At 31.0% G+C, this 17,059-nt stretch overlaps 5 protein-coding genes across 5 annotated transcripts; 2 read left to right on the top strand and 3 right to left on the bottom strand.

The window, feature by feature from the left end:
- Positions 1-378: 378 nt before the first annotated feature.
- LOC134835248 (uncharacterized) lies at positions 379-1,348 on the bottom strand. The gene is made up of 2 exons (XM_063850118.1): positions 583-1,348; positions 379-516 (listed from the first exon to the last, which is right to left on the bottom strand). The coding sequence occupies exons 1-2, from the start codon at positions 1,346-1,348 to the stop codon at positions 386-388; spliced, it is 897 nt and encodes a 298-aa protein (XP_063706188.1). The 3' UTR covers positions 379-385.
- A 103-nt stretch (positions 1,349-1,451) lies between these two features.
- LOC134833827 (cyclin-L1) lies at positions 1,452-7,103 on the bottom strand. Its single transcript, XM_063848284.1, has 4 exons — positions 6,776-7,103; positions 5,330-5,514; positions 3,871-4,689; positions 1,452-1,975 (listed from the first exon to the last, which is right to left on the bottom strand). Exons 1-4 carry the CDS (start codon positions 6,992-6,994, stop codon positions 1,717-1,719), a joined length of 1,482 nt encoding a protein of 493 aa, XP_063704354.1. The 5' UTR covers positions 6,995-7,103; the 3' UTR covers positions 1,452-1,716.
- An 86-nt stretch (positions 7,104-7,189) lies between these two features.
- Positions 7,190-8,307, top strand: LOC134834400 (RNA-binding protein 42). Its single transcript, XM_063849048.1, has 2 exons — positions 7,190-7,314; positions 7,375-8,307. The coding sequence occupies exons 1-2, from the start codon at positions 7,274-7,276 to the stop codon at positions 8,249-8,251; spliced, it is 918 nt and encodes a 305-aa protein (XP_063705118.1). The 5' UTR covers positions 7,190-7,273; the 3' UTR covers positions 8,252-8,307.
- A 2,177-nt stretch (positions 8,308-10,484) lies between these two features.
- Positions 10,485-11,777, top strand: LOC134834564 (zinc finger protein-like 1 homolog). Its single transcript, XM_063849288.1, has 5 exons — positions 10,485-10,662; positions 10,725-10,848; positions 10,904-11,097; positions 11,154-11,304; positions 11,369-11,777. Exons 1-5 carry the CDS (start codon positions 10,561-10,563, stop codon positions 11,659-11,661), a joined length of 864 nt encoding a protein of 287 aa, XP_063705358.1. The 5' UTR covers positions 10,485-10,560; the 3' UTR covers positions 11,662-11,777.
- Positions 11,778-13,378: 1,601 nt separating this feature from the next.
- On the bottom strand, positions 13,379-15,014 carry LOC134836151 (elongation factor 1-gamma). Its single transcript, XM_063851389.1, has 3 exons — positions 14,956-15,014; positions 14,638-14,790; positions 13,379-14,526 (listed from the first exon to the last, which is right to left on the bottom strand). Exons 1-3 carry the CDS (start codon positions 14,956-14,958, stop codon positions 13,399-13,401), a joined length of 1,284 nt encoding a protein of 427 aa, XP_063707459.1. The 5' UTR covers positions 14,959-15,014; the 3' UTR covers positions 13,379-13,398.
- Between the last annotated feature and the right edge of the window lie 2,045 nt (positions 15,015-17,059).

Raw genomic sequence — 17,059 nt, 5'->3', positions numbered from 1 at the left:
TTATTTCTTATCGCTAAGTGTCCCTCCCTAACACAAGTCACCCCAAAAATATTTCTACTCAACAAAAACACAAAACTTTACATAATAATAACGTGCATTCCCCTTTTTCCCTTAATTTTTTCCGTATTTTCCGTTTCCCTGCAGGGCATTACATCGCATTGCACGTCGATTTGCACCGGCATTTCACATCGGAGGGCGGCAAACGAAAATAAAAAAATGAACAAATAATCAGAAACTTGTCAAACCGCATCTCCTCATGTCGCTGGCTAATCAATGAAAACATACACGAGAATTAAGTAGGGTGACTCTTGTGCTAATCACTCAACGGAGGAAGTTTTTATTGAAATTTCCGAGAAAACAAGAGAAAAACGAACGAATGAGTGACTTAATCTTCTAATTCTTGGAGGATTGCGGTGCCTAATTTGACGATATCGTCCTCTTTGTACAAACACGTGTCACTTAATTGCAGGAGAATTTGCTTAATCCACGCGTCGGGGCAGTTTGTGATGTTGCAACCTAAGGAAAAAATCAAAAATTTCAAGAAAAAAAATATTTTTTCTTTAAATTTGTGGAAAATCTTACTTGCAAAGACCGTTGCTGCTGCCAACAAGACCTTATCTCCAGTTAATTTCTTAAAAAGTGACTCGTCCGGCAAGTCTCCCTTGACTTTTTGATAAATTTTATGCTTTTCCAGATACGCAAATCGCAAAGTCTCGGTCCCAACATCCAAAAATTGGCTCAATTTCATCCCAACCACGTTCCGGTCGTAGATCATCTTCATCATTTGCTCCACGGAATGCAGCGCCACCGGTCGATTGACCTTGAAATGCATCATTTCGAACAAAACTGCCTCGCGTTCGTTCAAATCTTGCAAGGAAAACTCATTTTCCGTGACTTTTTGCACCAATTCTTGAACTTTATGCAAATCGAAGGTGGTTCCGGCATCCACGTACTTTGCTGCGATACTGAGAGTCAAAAAAAGCACGAAAGGAACGTCATTTTCGAAGCTTTTGTGCGTTTCCTGCCAGAAAATTTCCTTTTTCTCAACATCGCCGGCCGCTTCTTCGTCAATTGAGACTGTCAAGTGTTGCAAAAACGCTTCCAATAAATTTTCGAGACAGTCAAAGGCGATAAATTCGGTCTCAGTGGACAAATTTAATTGTTGACAAAGCGTTGAAAGGAAGTCAAATGACGTCGAAAGGTTCAAAAAGAACGAAAATGAGCTGGTTTGGTCGGTTTCCAGGTCGGGAAGCACTTGACGCCACTCTTCGTCGTACCCTTGATTGATTTCCGTGTGAAAATTCTTGGAAAATCCGGATTTGGAGGAAGATGGAACGGAGTGATCCATTTTTTATTTACAAAATGACAGATTTGACAAGTTCGAGATCGAAAAAAACGAAAAATTTGAACTTTTTATTTTTTATTTTAACATTTTTCTTATTTTTTGCTAAAAGTAGGTAAGTCTAATGGCCTCTTTTTAACATTTTTTTCTTAATTTTTTTTTCTTTCATTTTAAAGTTGCCGATTTTTCATGAAAACCTGAGACGAGACCGTAATTACACCGAAAATCAAAGTTTTTTTTGTCTTTTCTCGTTATTTGTATTAAAATCTATTTTTTTCTTGTTTTAAATTGTATAAAATAGTTTCTCTTTTGTATCTCACGATTTAACTACTTACGAACTAGATATCAATATTTAACAATTTTTTTTAATAAATTTATCTCCTTCGGTCTCGTGATCTGTCGCGATACTTGCTCGACGAATGATGGTCACTGCGATACTTGTCCTTGCCGTTGCTGCGATCCTTTTCGCGAGATCGCCGACTTTTGGAGTAACTTTTGGAATCGTAACGGTCTCGGTCGCGATCTCGCTCGTAGCGATCGTAGTCGTAGTCGTAGCGGTCCCGGGAACGATCACGTTTGTCGCCGTTTGTGTAGCGGTCGTTGGAACGGGAACGTCTGTCGTATTTTTTATCACTGAAAAAAATTAAAAAAAATTTTTGATTAGATTTTTTATTAGATGAAATATTTGATTAAAAATTTTAATGAGAAAAATGTTCCAGTTTTAAAAAAATAATTAAATTAGTTTTTCAAATTATCCAAATTTTTGAAAAATATTTTTTTTTTATTTTTATTTTAAAAGTATTAAAGTATTAAAGTATTAAAGTATAAAAGTATTAAAAGTATCGTTAATTTTATTGATTAATTCATTAAATACCTACTTAAATTAAATATGAAAATAAAATTTTAAATATTTTATAATTTGGTTTTTTTTTTCAAAAAAAATATTTATCTTAAAATTTAAATAAAATTATATTTTGAGTAAAAATTTTATTGGGAATAAGTGTTTCTGAATTTAGATTTTTTTAGTTAGAATATTGTTAGAAATTTAAATTTTATCTTAAAATTTTTATGTTTTGAAAAACTTCAGAAATTTTGAAATATTTTAAAATAGTTTTTATAAAATTTTTAATGGTTTTTCCGAAAAAAAATTATTTTTAAAATAAAAATAAAAAGTGGCAGAGAGAAAAAAAGATAGACGTGCTGGCGATATTCTGGATAATTTTGGAAGAATAAAGCGATTGTTTAATTAAGGCCAAAACAAGATACTCAAATGTTTCACGTTTCATAGACCTTCTGAACATTAGGTAGGATGTATATCGAGTATCGAGTATCTTTTAGTGTAAAAACGTTCACTTTTCTCTATAATTGTCAAGAAGCTTACATGTTTTTTAACATAAATTTTGAAAATTAGGAGGGATGAATATTTTTCTTTACAAAACTGATCATTTTTCACTAAAAATTTGAAAATGTATGAAAATATCTAATTTTCAACTGATTTTAACGGAAATTTTGATCATTTTCAAAAGAATTTAGGTCAAAAATGTACTAAAATTTGAATTTTCTCAGAAACCTATGATTTTCAGAAAAAATTAGGTGGGAGGAAACCTGAAACATTTAGATTTATTGTTTTGGCCTAATTAATTGAGTTTTCATAGTCATTTGGGTTACATTTAAAAATAAAAATTGTTTAAAATTGTGTTTGTCATTTTTAAGCTTTTTTATTCAAAAACTGAGAGCTCTAGATAAATAAAAAAAAAAATTAAATAAAAAATTTAAATTTTAAATAAATAAAATCCGATACCTAATTTTAGAATCCAAAAGAGAGTAGTTTAAAAAAGTTAAAATTTTCTAGTTCAAAAATTTTCAAGAAATTAAAAAACTTAAACTTATTTAAATTATTTTATCATCTTCTCTCCTTCTCTAAAAATATTTATTTTTTGTTTTAATTTTTTTATGAATTTATACTTTTTAAAATTAATTTTAAAATTGAAAAAAAAAATAATCTACAAAAAAAATTATTTAAAATTTTTCTTTTTGTGTGGAAAAAAATGTTTTCAAAATTTTGTTTAACCCGTTTCTTATATATTTTTGATAAAAAATCAGTGAAAAATTGATTAAATTATTTTTTTGCATAAGTTTTAATATTTTTTGAAATTTTTTTTTTATAAATTTTTGGGAAAAAAAATTTAATTTTATACGAAGAATTTATTTTTTTTATTAATTTTATTTTCAGGAATTTTTTTTTATATTTTTAAAACCTAATATTCAACAATTTATAAATTTTCATTTATTTTTCGACTTTTGGTCTGATTTCAGAGTTGTATTTAAAATGAATAGTATTAATTAATTTTTAAAAAATAAAAAAATTTCAAACAAATATTTTTAATTTTTTGAACATTTTGGTAAAATTCAGAAATATTTTTGAATTTTTTTTTAAATTTTAAAAAAATTTCATTTTTAAGGTAAAACCGAGGGTAAAACACTTTCGCTCATTACATAAATTAAAAAAAAAATTGTAAAAATCTCACCTTTTCTTATGTTTCGACCGAATCGGCGACGGCGAACTCGACCTCGAATAATTCCTCTTCTTGTTCTTCTTATGCGACGGCGTCCTCGAACGACTCCTGCTCCGTGTCCTGCTCCTCCTGCCGCGTCGATGATGATATTTGTCATCCGGTGGGCTTCGTGACGTCGATCTACTGTTTCTACTCCTACTGCGACTCCTACTCTTAGATGATTGTTTCTTCGATGGACTTTTTTCCTTGTCATTGTCATCGGTTGTGGTCACGGGCAACGCTCTCGATATAAATCCGCCCCACGCATTATGCGACCCGTTCGTGCGATCCACCATCACCACAGCAGGCGGCGTACTTTGCCCCGGTTTGTCTTTTTTCCGTTGCTCCTGATACGCATCTTTCAGTTCTTCCACTGCTTTTTCCAGTTTTTCGATCGAGGGCTTCTTGCGACGATACAACGCCAATATCCGGAAACAAATATCGATGATTTCGGCCTCGGTTGTCATGAAAACGCCATACCACGGCGGATTATTGGGCAGGGGGATGCCCAAAGTGCGTGCCGTGAGATAAATACAGGCACAGGCGATCTTCTCGGGTTGGAATCGAATAAAAACGTCGGTCCGGAATGAGTCGTTCATGTAATTCCAGGCCATTTGCATCATCTGTTGATGCTGCTCAAACTCCAAATACTTCAAGTACATCACAATCAGCTTGTGGGGATGCTTGACATGCACACAAAATCCGAGTTCCTTCAAGACACGACGTTCCGCCTTGATCACTTGCGACTTCAAATTTATGTACGCTTGGTCCAGGATGACGGGCGTCAGCGGTCTGCAACGAAAAATCATGCGAAAAAAAAATTAGAGATGCAAAAAAGTCAACGACGACGACATGACGAGCGATGTGTGATGTCTCAATATGGGGTCTCAGTTCAAAAAAGTGCCAAAACAACCACGAACGACGAGTTGCTGACGAGCATTTGCGGATCTGAAGTCGACGGCGTCGCCGCTTCCGGTCTGCCACACAATCGAAATGCTAAAAAATGTCTCAAAAAGTTTAGATTTCGTTTAAATTAAAGTAAAAATTAAAATTTAAGACCCCCTTCGTTAGAAAAAAATACTTACGTCCCATGTATCGAGCGTAAAAGAAGCGCAAAAATTGAGTTACCTGCAAATTCTGGCACGACTCCCGTTTCTTTTAGGCTCCATACACGAGAAACTACGTCGGGGATTTTTTTTTCAATTCATTTTTCAACAAACACTTTTTTATTTTTAATTAAATAGAATTCTTGGTTGAGGCGCTTAAACTTAGCCCCCACTCACATCTTTGAGGACACACATTTTTTTTTGTCAAATCATGCGTCTTACCTACAAAACTGATAGTGAAAAGAGATTAATTTTTGTGTTCCAGCACAAAACGCGATAAGAAATCTCATAAAAAATTTCTCATCCAAAAAAAAAATTTTACTTACTTTTGGGCGCGCACTTGTTTGATGTGATGAAAAACGTTGATGACATCACGAACTCGTCGGGGGGCTTCTTCGATTTTGGAGGCGAGGCAGATGCAACTCATTGCTGTGGCTTCCATGCTGTGACGCACAAAGGACTTGGAATAGAAGAAGCGCTGGAATAGAACTTGACCTGTTGCCATGGCGACCTGTGGGAATGAAAAAAAAAATATTTTTTTTAAATTAAATTAAGCAAAAAGTTAAAAATTAAAAAAAAATCATTCAGAACTACAGAAAAATTAAATTCTTAAATTTTCGGGGTACAGATGTTGAACCTGGAAAATTTTTGATTTTTCACAAGTGAAATTTTAATTTCCCAAAAATTAATTCTAAATTTTTTTCATTAAAAATTTAATTTTTAAAATAATTTTTTAAACATATTTTTGACAAAAATTGTAAAAATTTTAGATTTTTTAAAATTTTTTTATTTTAAACATTTTTTAAAATTTTGATTTTTTTTTCTTCTACTTTTTGTAATTGGCTCCATTAAAAAATTGGGAAAATTATTTTTTTTTTATTTTTTACAATTTATCATAAAATATAAAAAAAATTTTGAAATAATTTTATGAATGAAAAAATTTTTTTGGTGCAATTTTTTTTTGACAAATAGATACAAAAATTTTAAAAAAATCTCAGAGCAGGGTAGTAAAAATTTAAGAATTTCCCAATTTTTTCCTCATTCAAACCCAATATTTTTAAAATTTTGTATGTAAAAATTTTAAAATCTCGAAATTTTTTCTCCTAAATTAATTTTTTTAACATTTTTTGAGAGAAAATTCAAAAATTTTCCATTTTTCTGACTTAAAATCCAATATTTTGAAAAATTTTTGCGAAAAACCAAAGAAATTTTTAATTTTTTTTACCTAAAATAATTTTTTTCGAAAATTTTTGAAAAAAATTAAAAATTTCCCACTTAAAATTGTAAAAAAATTGCAACATATTGAACATTTTTTGGAGAAAAATTAAAAAAATTAAAATTTTTACATTTTTTTTAATTAAAATCAATTATTTTAAACATCTTTTGGAAAAAAAAATTTAAGATTTTTTGTTAAAAAATAATTTTTGACAATTTTTGACAAAAAAATCTAAGAAGAGTTTAAGAGTTTTCCAATTTGTAACTGAAAATCCAATTTTTGAAAATTTTTGAGAAAAAAATCTAAGAATATTTCAAATTTTTCCCCATAAAATCTTTAATTTTCTCTTGATTTTATGAAATTTGTGAAAATCTCCTCGAATCGCGAATCATTCGTGTTTCCAGGGCCGTCGATAACACAAAATCAGACAACATTTTCCGAAAAAGTGACAAAAAAAGGATTAATATTTACTACTCGCTCAGCTACAACAACAACAACCAGCACTAATTTCAATATGGCGTTTATAAACGTTTACTGCGCGAAAGAGAAATCTCACCTGTGGCAGTTTCAGCAAGATTCCCGCTGTCTGGATCAACTCGCATCCCAATATTCGCAAGTCCGTTTCCGTTTCGCGATCCAATCCATCTGCCTCCGATGGCGTGGGCTTGTCCAAATCGGGCAAAATGCAATTTTCTAAGGTCAAAACTATTTTTCCGTATGCACGCGGCTGCACTTTTGGCGTTTCCGAGGTTTTGGTCTGCGTGACGGACGACATTTCAAGCGTTGCGCTCTCCCGAAAGGCCCAGTGAACGGAAAATAACTAAAATAATGCGGCTGTGGGGGTAGAAGATGCCTTTTTACTCCGATTTGAAATGATTTTTAAAGGCTCTCGCAAGTAATTGCTGTTTGACGGCGCTGTCAAGTGTCAAAAACAATTTTTTTTTGCTAATTCAAGTTTTGAAAGTGTCAAATCGGGACAAAAACAAAACATTTTCAAACGATTTCCGTGAATTTCTTGCATTTTCTCGAAGTTTCCAGGGAAAAAAAGCCCAAAATGGGTTCAAAACGTAAAAATATGGAAGACGAGATGTCCAGGTAACCTTAAAAAAATTAAAATTCCCCGAAAAATCACTAAAAAATTATTTTTCTTACCAGATTTGAAGCTGAAATCTCCAAAGCCAGCTCCTCAACGAACATGTTCGTCCCATCGCAGATCGCTCGTCCCGCCATCGGCTCCAACACCTTCAACCAAGTGCAACAAAAACTCGCTTCGTCAGCCCCAAAACAAGCAGCGCCCGTTGTTATCCCGCCGCCGCCCTCAATTCCCGCATTTCTCCAACCGCGCTCGTACTCCTCCGTGCCGAGTCCCGCTATCGTCAGCAGCGCTCCGAAATTGTATCGCGCCACGCCCACCGTCAACATCAACAACTCCATGCCGCCCGCCGAGCCCGAGGAACCGAAACAACCGATGTTCGACATCTCCAAGCTGCAATTCGAGGCGACGCAAAAACTCAAAAAATTAAAAGCCGAAAAGCAGCAGCAGCAAAATTCGGGCCCGAATCCCATTGCGGAGGAAATTATCAAAGCGGCGAAAGCGTCGTCGGCGCTGCAATCTTTCGGAAAAGACAAACGTTCGGCAAAGGACCGGAAAACTGTTCGCGTTGCCGGCGGACAAACGTGGGAGGATCACTCGTTGAGCGACTGGCCTGACGATGATTTCAGGATTTTTTGCGGCGATTTGGGGAATGACGTGAACGACGAGCTGCTGACGCGAACTTTTAATAAATATCCGTCGTTCCAGCGGGCGAAGGTGATTCGCGATAAGAGGACGAGCAAAAGTAAGGGATACGGTTTCGTGAGTTTTAAGGATCCGCAGGACTTTATCAAAGCCATGAAAGAGATGGATGGACGGTATGTGGGAAGTCGCCCGATTAAGTTGAGGAAAAGTACGTGGCGGAATCGGAGCATCGATGTCGTGAAGAAGAAGGAAAAGGAGAAACAGGCACTTTTGAGCATGTTTAAGGGCAATTAGAATTAATTTAAGTTAATTTTTAGGACTAAAATCAAATAAAATTTTTCAAAGTTTTAATGAGAATTTGTGGTTTTTTATTGATTTTTGGTTATTTTTCACCTAAAATTTTCTTACATTCGAAAAATTTTAAAAATTAAAAAAAAACTTTAAATGACAGCTGTTTTTTGGACAAATTAGGGTTCAGAATAAAATTTTTGTTTGAAATAAATTCAAAATTTTTATCAAACCATCAAAAAAAATTAAATATTTTTACGAAATTTTTGATGATGATGATTATATAGTGACCCACCTAAGCACACAAAAAAGGGCTTTTTGGGGCTAACGAAATTTTTAGACCGCTTCAAATTTTTTTTTGGACTTTTTGTCCCATGCCCCATTTCAAAAGTCGAAAATCCAATGTGGAAAAATAAAAAAAAGGTTAGAAATTTCATCAAAATTGATCGTTTTTTGTTGTATTTTCATAATTTTTAAGAATTTTTTTATTAAAAATCGTAAATATAAATAACATAAATTTTCTTCTTTAATTTTTTTTTCAAAAAAATTATTTTTAAAAATTTTTTAACAGTTATTTTTATAAAATTTTTTTTATAAAAATTATTTTTTTTTTCAAATTTTCAAAAATTATTTTTTTTTTTTTAATTTTTTTTTCAAAAATTTTTTTTTTATTATGCCCCCTCCCCCTTATTTTGAAAAAAAAGTCTTTGGGACAAAAAGTTCGAAATAAATTTGGAGCAGCCTTATTAATTTTTCTTAATTTTAGACGTAAAAATATATTTAGACGTAAAATTACTTGTATAAAATTAAAATAAAAAAAAAATTTACAATTTTTTTGTAAAATTCAAATATTTGATTAAATTTTTGAATAATAATTTTTTATTTGCTAAAATTTTGTCATTTTGTATGAAAATAAGTATTTCAAAAAAAATTTTTTATTCTACCCCCTCCCCCTTATTTTGAAAAAAAAAGTTTTTGGGACAAAAAGTTCGAAATAAATTTGGAGCAGCCTTATTAATTTTTAATAAAATCGCTAAATATTGCTTAATTTTTCTTAATTCTAGACGTAAAAATTTATGTAAAATATTTGATGATTACTTGTATAAAATCAAAATAAAAAAAAAAATACAATTTTTTTGTAAAATCCAAATATTTGATAAAATTTTTGAATAATAATGTTTTATTTAAAAACTTTAAACTTTTTTTTATTTAAAAATCCATTTTTGATTTTTTTGAAAAAAAAATTTTTTCCAAATTAAAAAAAAATAGAAATAAATTTTTAATGAAAATAAAATTTTCTAAAAGAACACATCTATAACGAAAAAAATTAAAAAAATTATTTTTTTTAGTCAAATTCTACCAAAATTTTATTTTTTATCTTCAAATTCAAAAACTTAAAAAAAATTAAAAAAAGGTTTTAAAAAACTTTAGAGTTTCACTAAAATAAGAAACTAAAAAGAAAAATTCTATTAAATTTTTAAAAAAATTTCTTCTTTACTCTTTTCATAAACAAAATTTTCAAAAACAAAAAAAAAATACATTTTTAAATGAAAAATTAAATTTAAAATGAAAATTATATTTATTTAAATTATTTTATTTTAAACATTTAGATTTAAAGTTTTTACTTTTAAAAATTTAATTAAAAAAATTAAAATCAAAATTAAAATTTAATTAAAAATGTTGACATAAATTAAAATTTAAATAAAAAATTAAAATTTTAAATTAAAAAAAATTAATTTGGAATTTTGTTATTCAATTTTGAAAATTTTTAATTTTTTTCTAATTTTTTTTTTATTCTTTATAATGAACCTTAAATTTTTAATAAAATTAAAATAAAAATTAAGAAATTTGAAAAAAATAAAATTTAAATAATTTTTTAATTTTTTATATTCTTCAATTTTATTCAGTTTTTCAGAAGAAAATTTTTATTTTTGAATAATTTTGAGTTCTTAACAGGTCTTCTAAATAAAATAAAAGAAATTAAACGTCAAAATTTATCTGAGTAACTGTTATTAACAGCTGATTTTTCAAAAAAAATAGGGTTCAGAGTAAAAATTTTTTTCACCAAAAATTAAAATTTTGTATGAAAAATCAATAAATTTTCAATTTTTAATAAATTTTAAAGAATTTCATAAAATATTCTCAAAAAACCGCTTGAAAAAATCCAAATATTTACAAAAAAAATTAAATTTTTCTAAAATATTTGACAAATACCTGTCATCCATTCCGAACCCTAATGATGATGTGTCTGTAGAAAAATTTCACGGGTATCATCCTGAAATTTCTGCACAAATTTAATTGAATTTCCAACAGAAATGGGTCTTTGCAAGTGTCCAAAGCGACAAGTGACTAACCAGTTCTGCTTCGAGCATCGCGTAAATGTCTGCGAGCACTGCATGGTCCGGCAGCACAACAAGGTAAGAGAATTTCTCGTCAATTTCTTCGATTGTTTACTTACTTTCGACGTTTTTTTTATCAGTGCATCATTCAATCCTACCTGCAATGGCTCAAAGACAGTGACTATGATAGCTCGTGCAAACTTTGCGGGAATGCGTTGCAAGCGGAAGACAACGAACAGGATTGCGTTCGACTAATTTGCTATCGTGAGACCTTTCCACACCCAAATTTCGGGCAAATTTTAATTTTTTTTGCTTTTAGATGTTTTTCATTGGGACTGCCTGAACCAATTTCAGCTTTCGCTGCCCTCAAATACGGCGCCGTCAGGTCGGAAATGCCCCATGTGCTCGGATCCGATATTTCCGCCGCCAAATCTCGTGTCGCCCGTGTGTGAGGCGCTGCGAAATAGACTTTCTCAGGTCAATTGGGGACGAAATGAGCTCGGATTGCCTTTGGTAAGACGTTTTTTCGTCGAAATTTTGACATTTTTTGTTGATTTTTTGCATTTTAGCTCTCACACGAGAAACTAACGGCATCTTTTACGCCGCCAATGCCAAAAGAAAGCGCGGCTCAAAGTCGAAAGAGTGACTTTATCGTCGGCAGCGAGGCAATTCCGCGACCCGAAGTCTCACATAGTATTTTGAATATCGAAAGTGATATCCGTAAGTCCCGTTTTTCGATTAAAAAAAAATAAATCTTTTTTTACCTTTTTTTTAATTTTTTTAGGAGAAAGTCGTCGACCACTGCTCGCCCGTGAACCGCCAATCGGTTCGTCGGATCGCGATGACAACAAATATCAACGAAGGACGCCGCGCGAAATTTTTTCCCGATGGTCACGACGATTTTACGCTCCCGCATCGCGTCCCTTCTACAAGCGCACATCGTTCAAGGTGATAGCGGGCGTTTTGTTCTTCGTTTTTGTGATTTATCTGATGGCGGCACTCGGAAGACGCTCGTCAAGCAGTAATCCCATGCTAGATATGGAAATGAATCCAAATCTTATTCAGCACGAGGATTGAAAAGTCACATTCCGAGAATTTTTCTATTTTTTTGTTTAATTTTTTTTTTGCTTGTAATTTTATGTTGTCATGTGTAATTAAAAAAAATATATTTAATATTAAATAAATTCATTTATCATAAATTTCAATTTTTTTTATGTGAGAAATTGATAAAAATTAAAAAATTTAATTTCCAAAAAAAAAAAATTTTTTTCATCAAAAATCGAGGGGATATGCATAGAAATTATCTTTAGAATGCATATTTATTCAATTTTAGCTTTAAAATCCATCAAAAGTTGATTAAAACTTGACTTGAAAAATTTCATGACCGTTTTTCTTCTTTTTCGAAAAAACGGTCTTGAAAATTTTTTTTTTTTTATTTCTTCAAAAATCAAGGAGATTTTGATGAAAATCATCTTTAGAATGAATATTTATTCAATTTTAGCTTTGAAATCCATCAAAAGTTGATTAAAACTTGACTTGAAAAATTTCAAATTTAATTTTCTTTACAAAATGAATAAAAAAAAAAAAAATTTTTTTCGTAAAAATTTTTCCAAATGAAAATTATCTTATTGACAAATTTTTTAAAATAATTTCAAAATAATTACATATTAAAATTAAGAATATAAAATTAATTCATACAATTAATAATCCATAATAAAAAATTTTAAAATTCAGAAATAAAAAAAAATTTTGAAATACTATTTTTATACCAAATGACAAAATTTTATCAATTTTTGATCGTTAAATAATATTTTTGATGTTTTTTTAATTTCCAATGGGGCAAAAAAAATTTAAAAATACCGATGTTTCACATTATTTGGTGACCTCAAATTTTAAGGAGGTGGGAATTTTGCAAAAATCAAGAAAAACAATAATATCAATGATTTATTGCAAATTTTTCAATTTAAAAAAGTTTTAATACTCAATTGTAAAGACATTTTAGATCTTTTATTTTAACAATTGATTCATTTTCGAAACAAAAAAAATTTTTTTAATTTTTAAAAAAAAATTTAACGATTTTTTTAAAATTTAAAATTTTTTTGGCAAATTCCAAATTGTAATTTTTTTAATTTTTTCTGTGAAAATTAGTCTAATCCTTTAAAAAATTGCAAAATATAACAAAATTTATAGATTTCAACCAATTTTTGGATTTTCGGAAAAAGTTAGTATTGGGAGGACATGTGAAACATTTTTTGAAATTGCATTTGCCTTACTTTGAAATTTTTTATTTAAAAAAAAGTATATTTCATATAAAAAATTACATAAAAAATAACTGTCAAGTTTCATTTGATGAAAAATATTTTTAGAGAAGAAAATTATGATAAAATATGGTTTCAACACAAAAATTAGTAAAAATTGAAAATTCTTTTAAAATTTTTTTGAAATTTGAAAAATTAAAAAAAAAAAATTTTTTAAATATCCTGAAAAATTATGAAAATACACAAAAAAACGGTCATTTTTGATGAAATTTTTAACTTTTTTTTTATTTTGCCCCATTGGATTTTCGACTTTTAAAATGGGGCATGGGACAAAAAGTTCAAAAAAAATTTGGAGCGGCCTTAAAGGACTTTTAAAGATGTGAAAAAAAAAATTTTTTTTAATTATTTTTTTTTTATTAATAAATCATTTCCAGGGAAAAAACTGAAAGTACACAGGATGCCACTGTTAGTCGTTCTTAATCTGATCGGATGTTATGTGGGCTCAAAACATTTAAACTTAACACTGTAGAATTGAATCTCGATAAAAAAAAAGAGTTTATTTGAAGATTTTTCCTTGATTGAATTTGCGTCCTGCCTTATCGGTGCCGGTCCAGGAGAAATATTGCGCAACAAGTTTCTTCGTTTCCTCGGACTTGGCATCCAATTTCTTCCAGTCGTAGACCTCGTAGTCAACTTGCCAGTCGGGCGACAAGGTGAAGGCCAAATCTTGTCCGCGCCAAACCCACACGCCGGAAATGGTGCTGTTGTTGTCCTCGCCGAAGAGACAAACGCTGGCAAAGGCCTGTTTGCGCATCTTGTCGAGACGCTGGAACATGCCGGTAATCAAGTTGCAGCTCATAAAGACCTTGGTGAGTTCCTCGGGATATTTGTATTCGCCGTACCAGATGGAATAGTGCTCCGGATCGAATTTCTCCCAAAAGTAGGGAATGGACTTGGCTTCGTCCTCGTTGGAATAGCAACGTTTGAAGTCGTCAAAGTTGAAAGTGCCTTTGGGCATGGCATCGAAGGGATCCTTTGTCTTCGGCTCCAACGACAATGCAGCTTCGGCGGCATCCATTTCCTCTTCTGGCTCCTTTTCCTTCTTCGGTTGCTCCTTTTTCGCGGGTTTTTCCTTCTTTTCCTTGGGTTGTTGTTGTTGTTGTCCACCGGTGGCTTTGCCTTGATATTCGGCGAATTTCTTGGCATCGAACTGCGACGGCTTTGTGCACAACGTGAAATCCTTGACAACGGCCTTCACTTGCGGCTGATTCAGGATCGTGAGGAACCAACGATTGACGTTGACGACTGTCGCACGGAAGGCCGGATCCAAAACGTGCTCGTACAAGTTGAGCAAGTTGCAGAAACACACGACATCGGCGAGCGTCACACGTTCACCGACCAAATATGTCTTTTCGAGGAGACGCGCATTCAAAACGCCCAACGCACGTTTCAGGTCTTCCTTGGCTGCTTCAAAGTTGTTCTTGTTGTATTGCATGATGCTGATGCTGGGGAAGACGAGGGCGCAGGCAGCGGGCAAAAGTTCATTTTCCGCGAATTCGAGCCATTGCAAGACTTCGGCTTTCTCAAAGTCACTGGCGCCTTTCAGCTGGGCGTTCGACAAGTAATAAGCGATCGCGTTGCTCTCAAACAAGAATTTTCCGTCGGCCGTTTGCAAAGCTGGAACCTGAAGAAAACAAAGAAATTACATAAAAATTTTTTTTTTTGGCAAAAGTGCATCGCACGTCATCACTTGAACTCGAATAACCTCAACGTGTGACGTCGCCGCAACACTCACCTTTCCATTTGGGAACTTTTTCAAGAAGCCCTCGGTTTTGTTTGTCTCGCCAAAGACAAAGTCAGCGGCAACGGTGACCTTGGAGCCGGAATATTGGGCAGCAATCAAGGCCTTGTAGGCACGGAAATTCTTCGGGTAGGTGTATAGAGTACTCTGTATGGACGAGCGACGTGTAAAGAGAGAAAAATTAATTTACAATTTTTGCCTTGAATTACGACAAAATGTTCCGGAATTTTATGTTTTAGTGAAAATGTGGCACTTTCGGAACATTTTGAGCGTAATTTTGTAGGAATTTAAGAGGATTTAATATTAAATTACCATCTTTGAAAGCGTAATCCACGTGCAGATCCGAACGAGTTGTCAAAGGGAATTGACAGTTGAACCGGGAATGCGTACTGGACCGAGTGACCCATGGCGCAATCGCAAAAAATAAATTAAAAGTATTCGTTGACGGAAGCTTAAGCGCATTTTTAAGTTTTTTAAAGCAAAGTGGGTTTTTTTTTGAATAAATGTAAAAAAATTATTTGAAATAGTTTTAAAAGTCGAAAAAACATAAAATTTATTCCCAAAAATATCTGAAAATATTTAATTTATTGTTAATATAATATCTATGAATTCAGAAAATTATTTTTGTCATATTTTAAGCTTTAAGCTTAAAATTACGAAAAAACAAAAACTGAACAGAAGAACTAAAAATCCCTCTAAGGCGAATAAATTTAATATTTTCGAGGGGGGAAGATTTAGGATTTTCTCGAGGGGGGGGGGAAATAAAAAAATAAATATTTTTGAATTTTTTGTTTGTAATTTTTTAACGTTTTTAGACGTTAAACGTTGATTCTTAAAATTTATTTAATTTTAGTTTATATTATTTTAAAATTTGAACATAAAAGTAAAGAAAAAACAACAAATTCTCCCAAAATAAAAATTTTTGAAAAAAAAAAAATTTGGTCACGTGACTTTCAAAAAATTGTTTTTCGACATTATAGAAAATGTCGTAATTAAGCAAATTTCTTTAAATTTTTTTTAAGATTTTACCATTAACAGTAATTTTTCATGATTTTTAAAAATAAAAATTCCAAAATATGTCAAAAATATTTGTATTCTATATTTAATTTTTATTTTTCCCCCTGAATTTTTTCGATAAAATCCGAGGGGGGGGGAGACAAAAAATGTATATAATAAATTTATTCGCCTAATTTAGTTTTTTTTATGAAAACCATGTTAAGATCTATTTTTAAACTGTGTCAAAAACATTTTACATCGAACTTTGCGGTTTACCTCGCTCCCCTTTTCGTCAAAATCTGTTGAAAATTTAAAAATTTTATCTTAAAAACATTATTGACCTCTGCTTAATTGATAAAAGGATTTGGTCGTGGTCGTGGATAAAAGGATTATGCAAGTAACGATTTCCACAAAAATTGAATAGTTTTTCAAATCGGCTGTGCTAGCTTAACTTCAATTCATGATAAGAATTTTACAAAATTTTTATCAGGTTGATGATTCAATAATTGTCAAAAAGAAAAGCAGGCATTGCAAGCATATGATTTTGTGAAATTAAAAAATCTTGAATACTTAAAAACATGGGTTCATACATTTTATTCCAGATTTGGACTTGATTTAAATATATTTCATTTTTAAAAATTTCCTGATTCTTTCCTTACAAAATTTTATTTTACTTTTTATATGTTCTTCAATCTTCATTCATAAAAATTACAAATGGTAGTCGATATGATCAAAAAATGCTAAACTACCTGAAAGAAATCGTTTTGCAAAAATTTTATATTTTTTTCAAAATATTAAAGCTTCAAAAGTGGTTGAAATGAACGATAGATTTTGTCAAAATAAGGAATCTTCAATTGTTTGTTTTCGATTTTGCACCATCCGCCAAATTTTAATTGACTTTTGCTTTAGTTTGAACTTAAGAATCCTTTCAAGTCAAAATATTATTTTATTTTTACTTTTGAGTTGACTTTTTGTTAAACTATTCGAAAACTGATAATTTGATTATTTAAATTAAGGTTTTGAATCAAGGATTTAAATTAAGAGACTTTGATGTTTTCACAATTTTCCGGTTTTTCTCTGGTTTATCCATGACTTTTAAAGACAAACCTCAAAAACATTAAAAGATTTTCAAACTTTCCTTAAATTTTACAAGAGTTTCCACTAAGAATCATTAAGAAAAAATTTTAACACATTTTATAAAATCATTAGAAAAATTCAGGTGAAAAAATTATGGGAAATTCTAAAATTTTATAATTTTTCACAAAAAAAGTTCAAGAATTCTTTAATTTTTTAGGAAAAAAATTTTAACTTTAACTCTTAATAAAAATTCGTCTTTTTGTGGTCCGATAACCAATCATAAACTTAAAAATTAAAACTATAGAGGGCGTCTTACGAATAAACGGACAGACACCCTTCACCG

The sequence above is a fragment of the Culicoides brevitarsis genome, chromosome 3 (assembly GCF_036172545.1).
Source record: "Culicoides brevitarsis isolate CSIRO-B50_1 chromosome 3, AGI_CSIRO_Cbre_v1, whole genome shotgun sequence".
NCBI lineage: Eukaryota > Metazoa > Arthropoda > Insecta > Diptera > Ceratopogonidae > Culicoides > Culicoides brevitarsis.
Note: the sequence above shows the minus strand (reverse complement) of the source record. Positions and strands in the feature narration are given on the sequence as shown.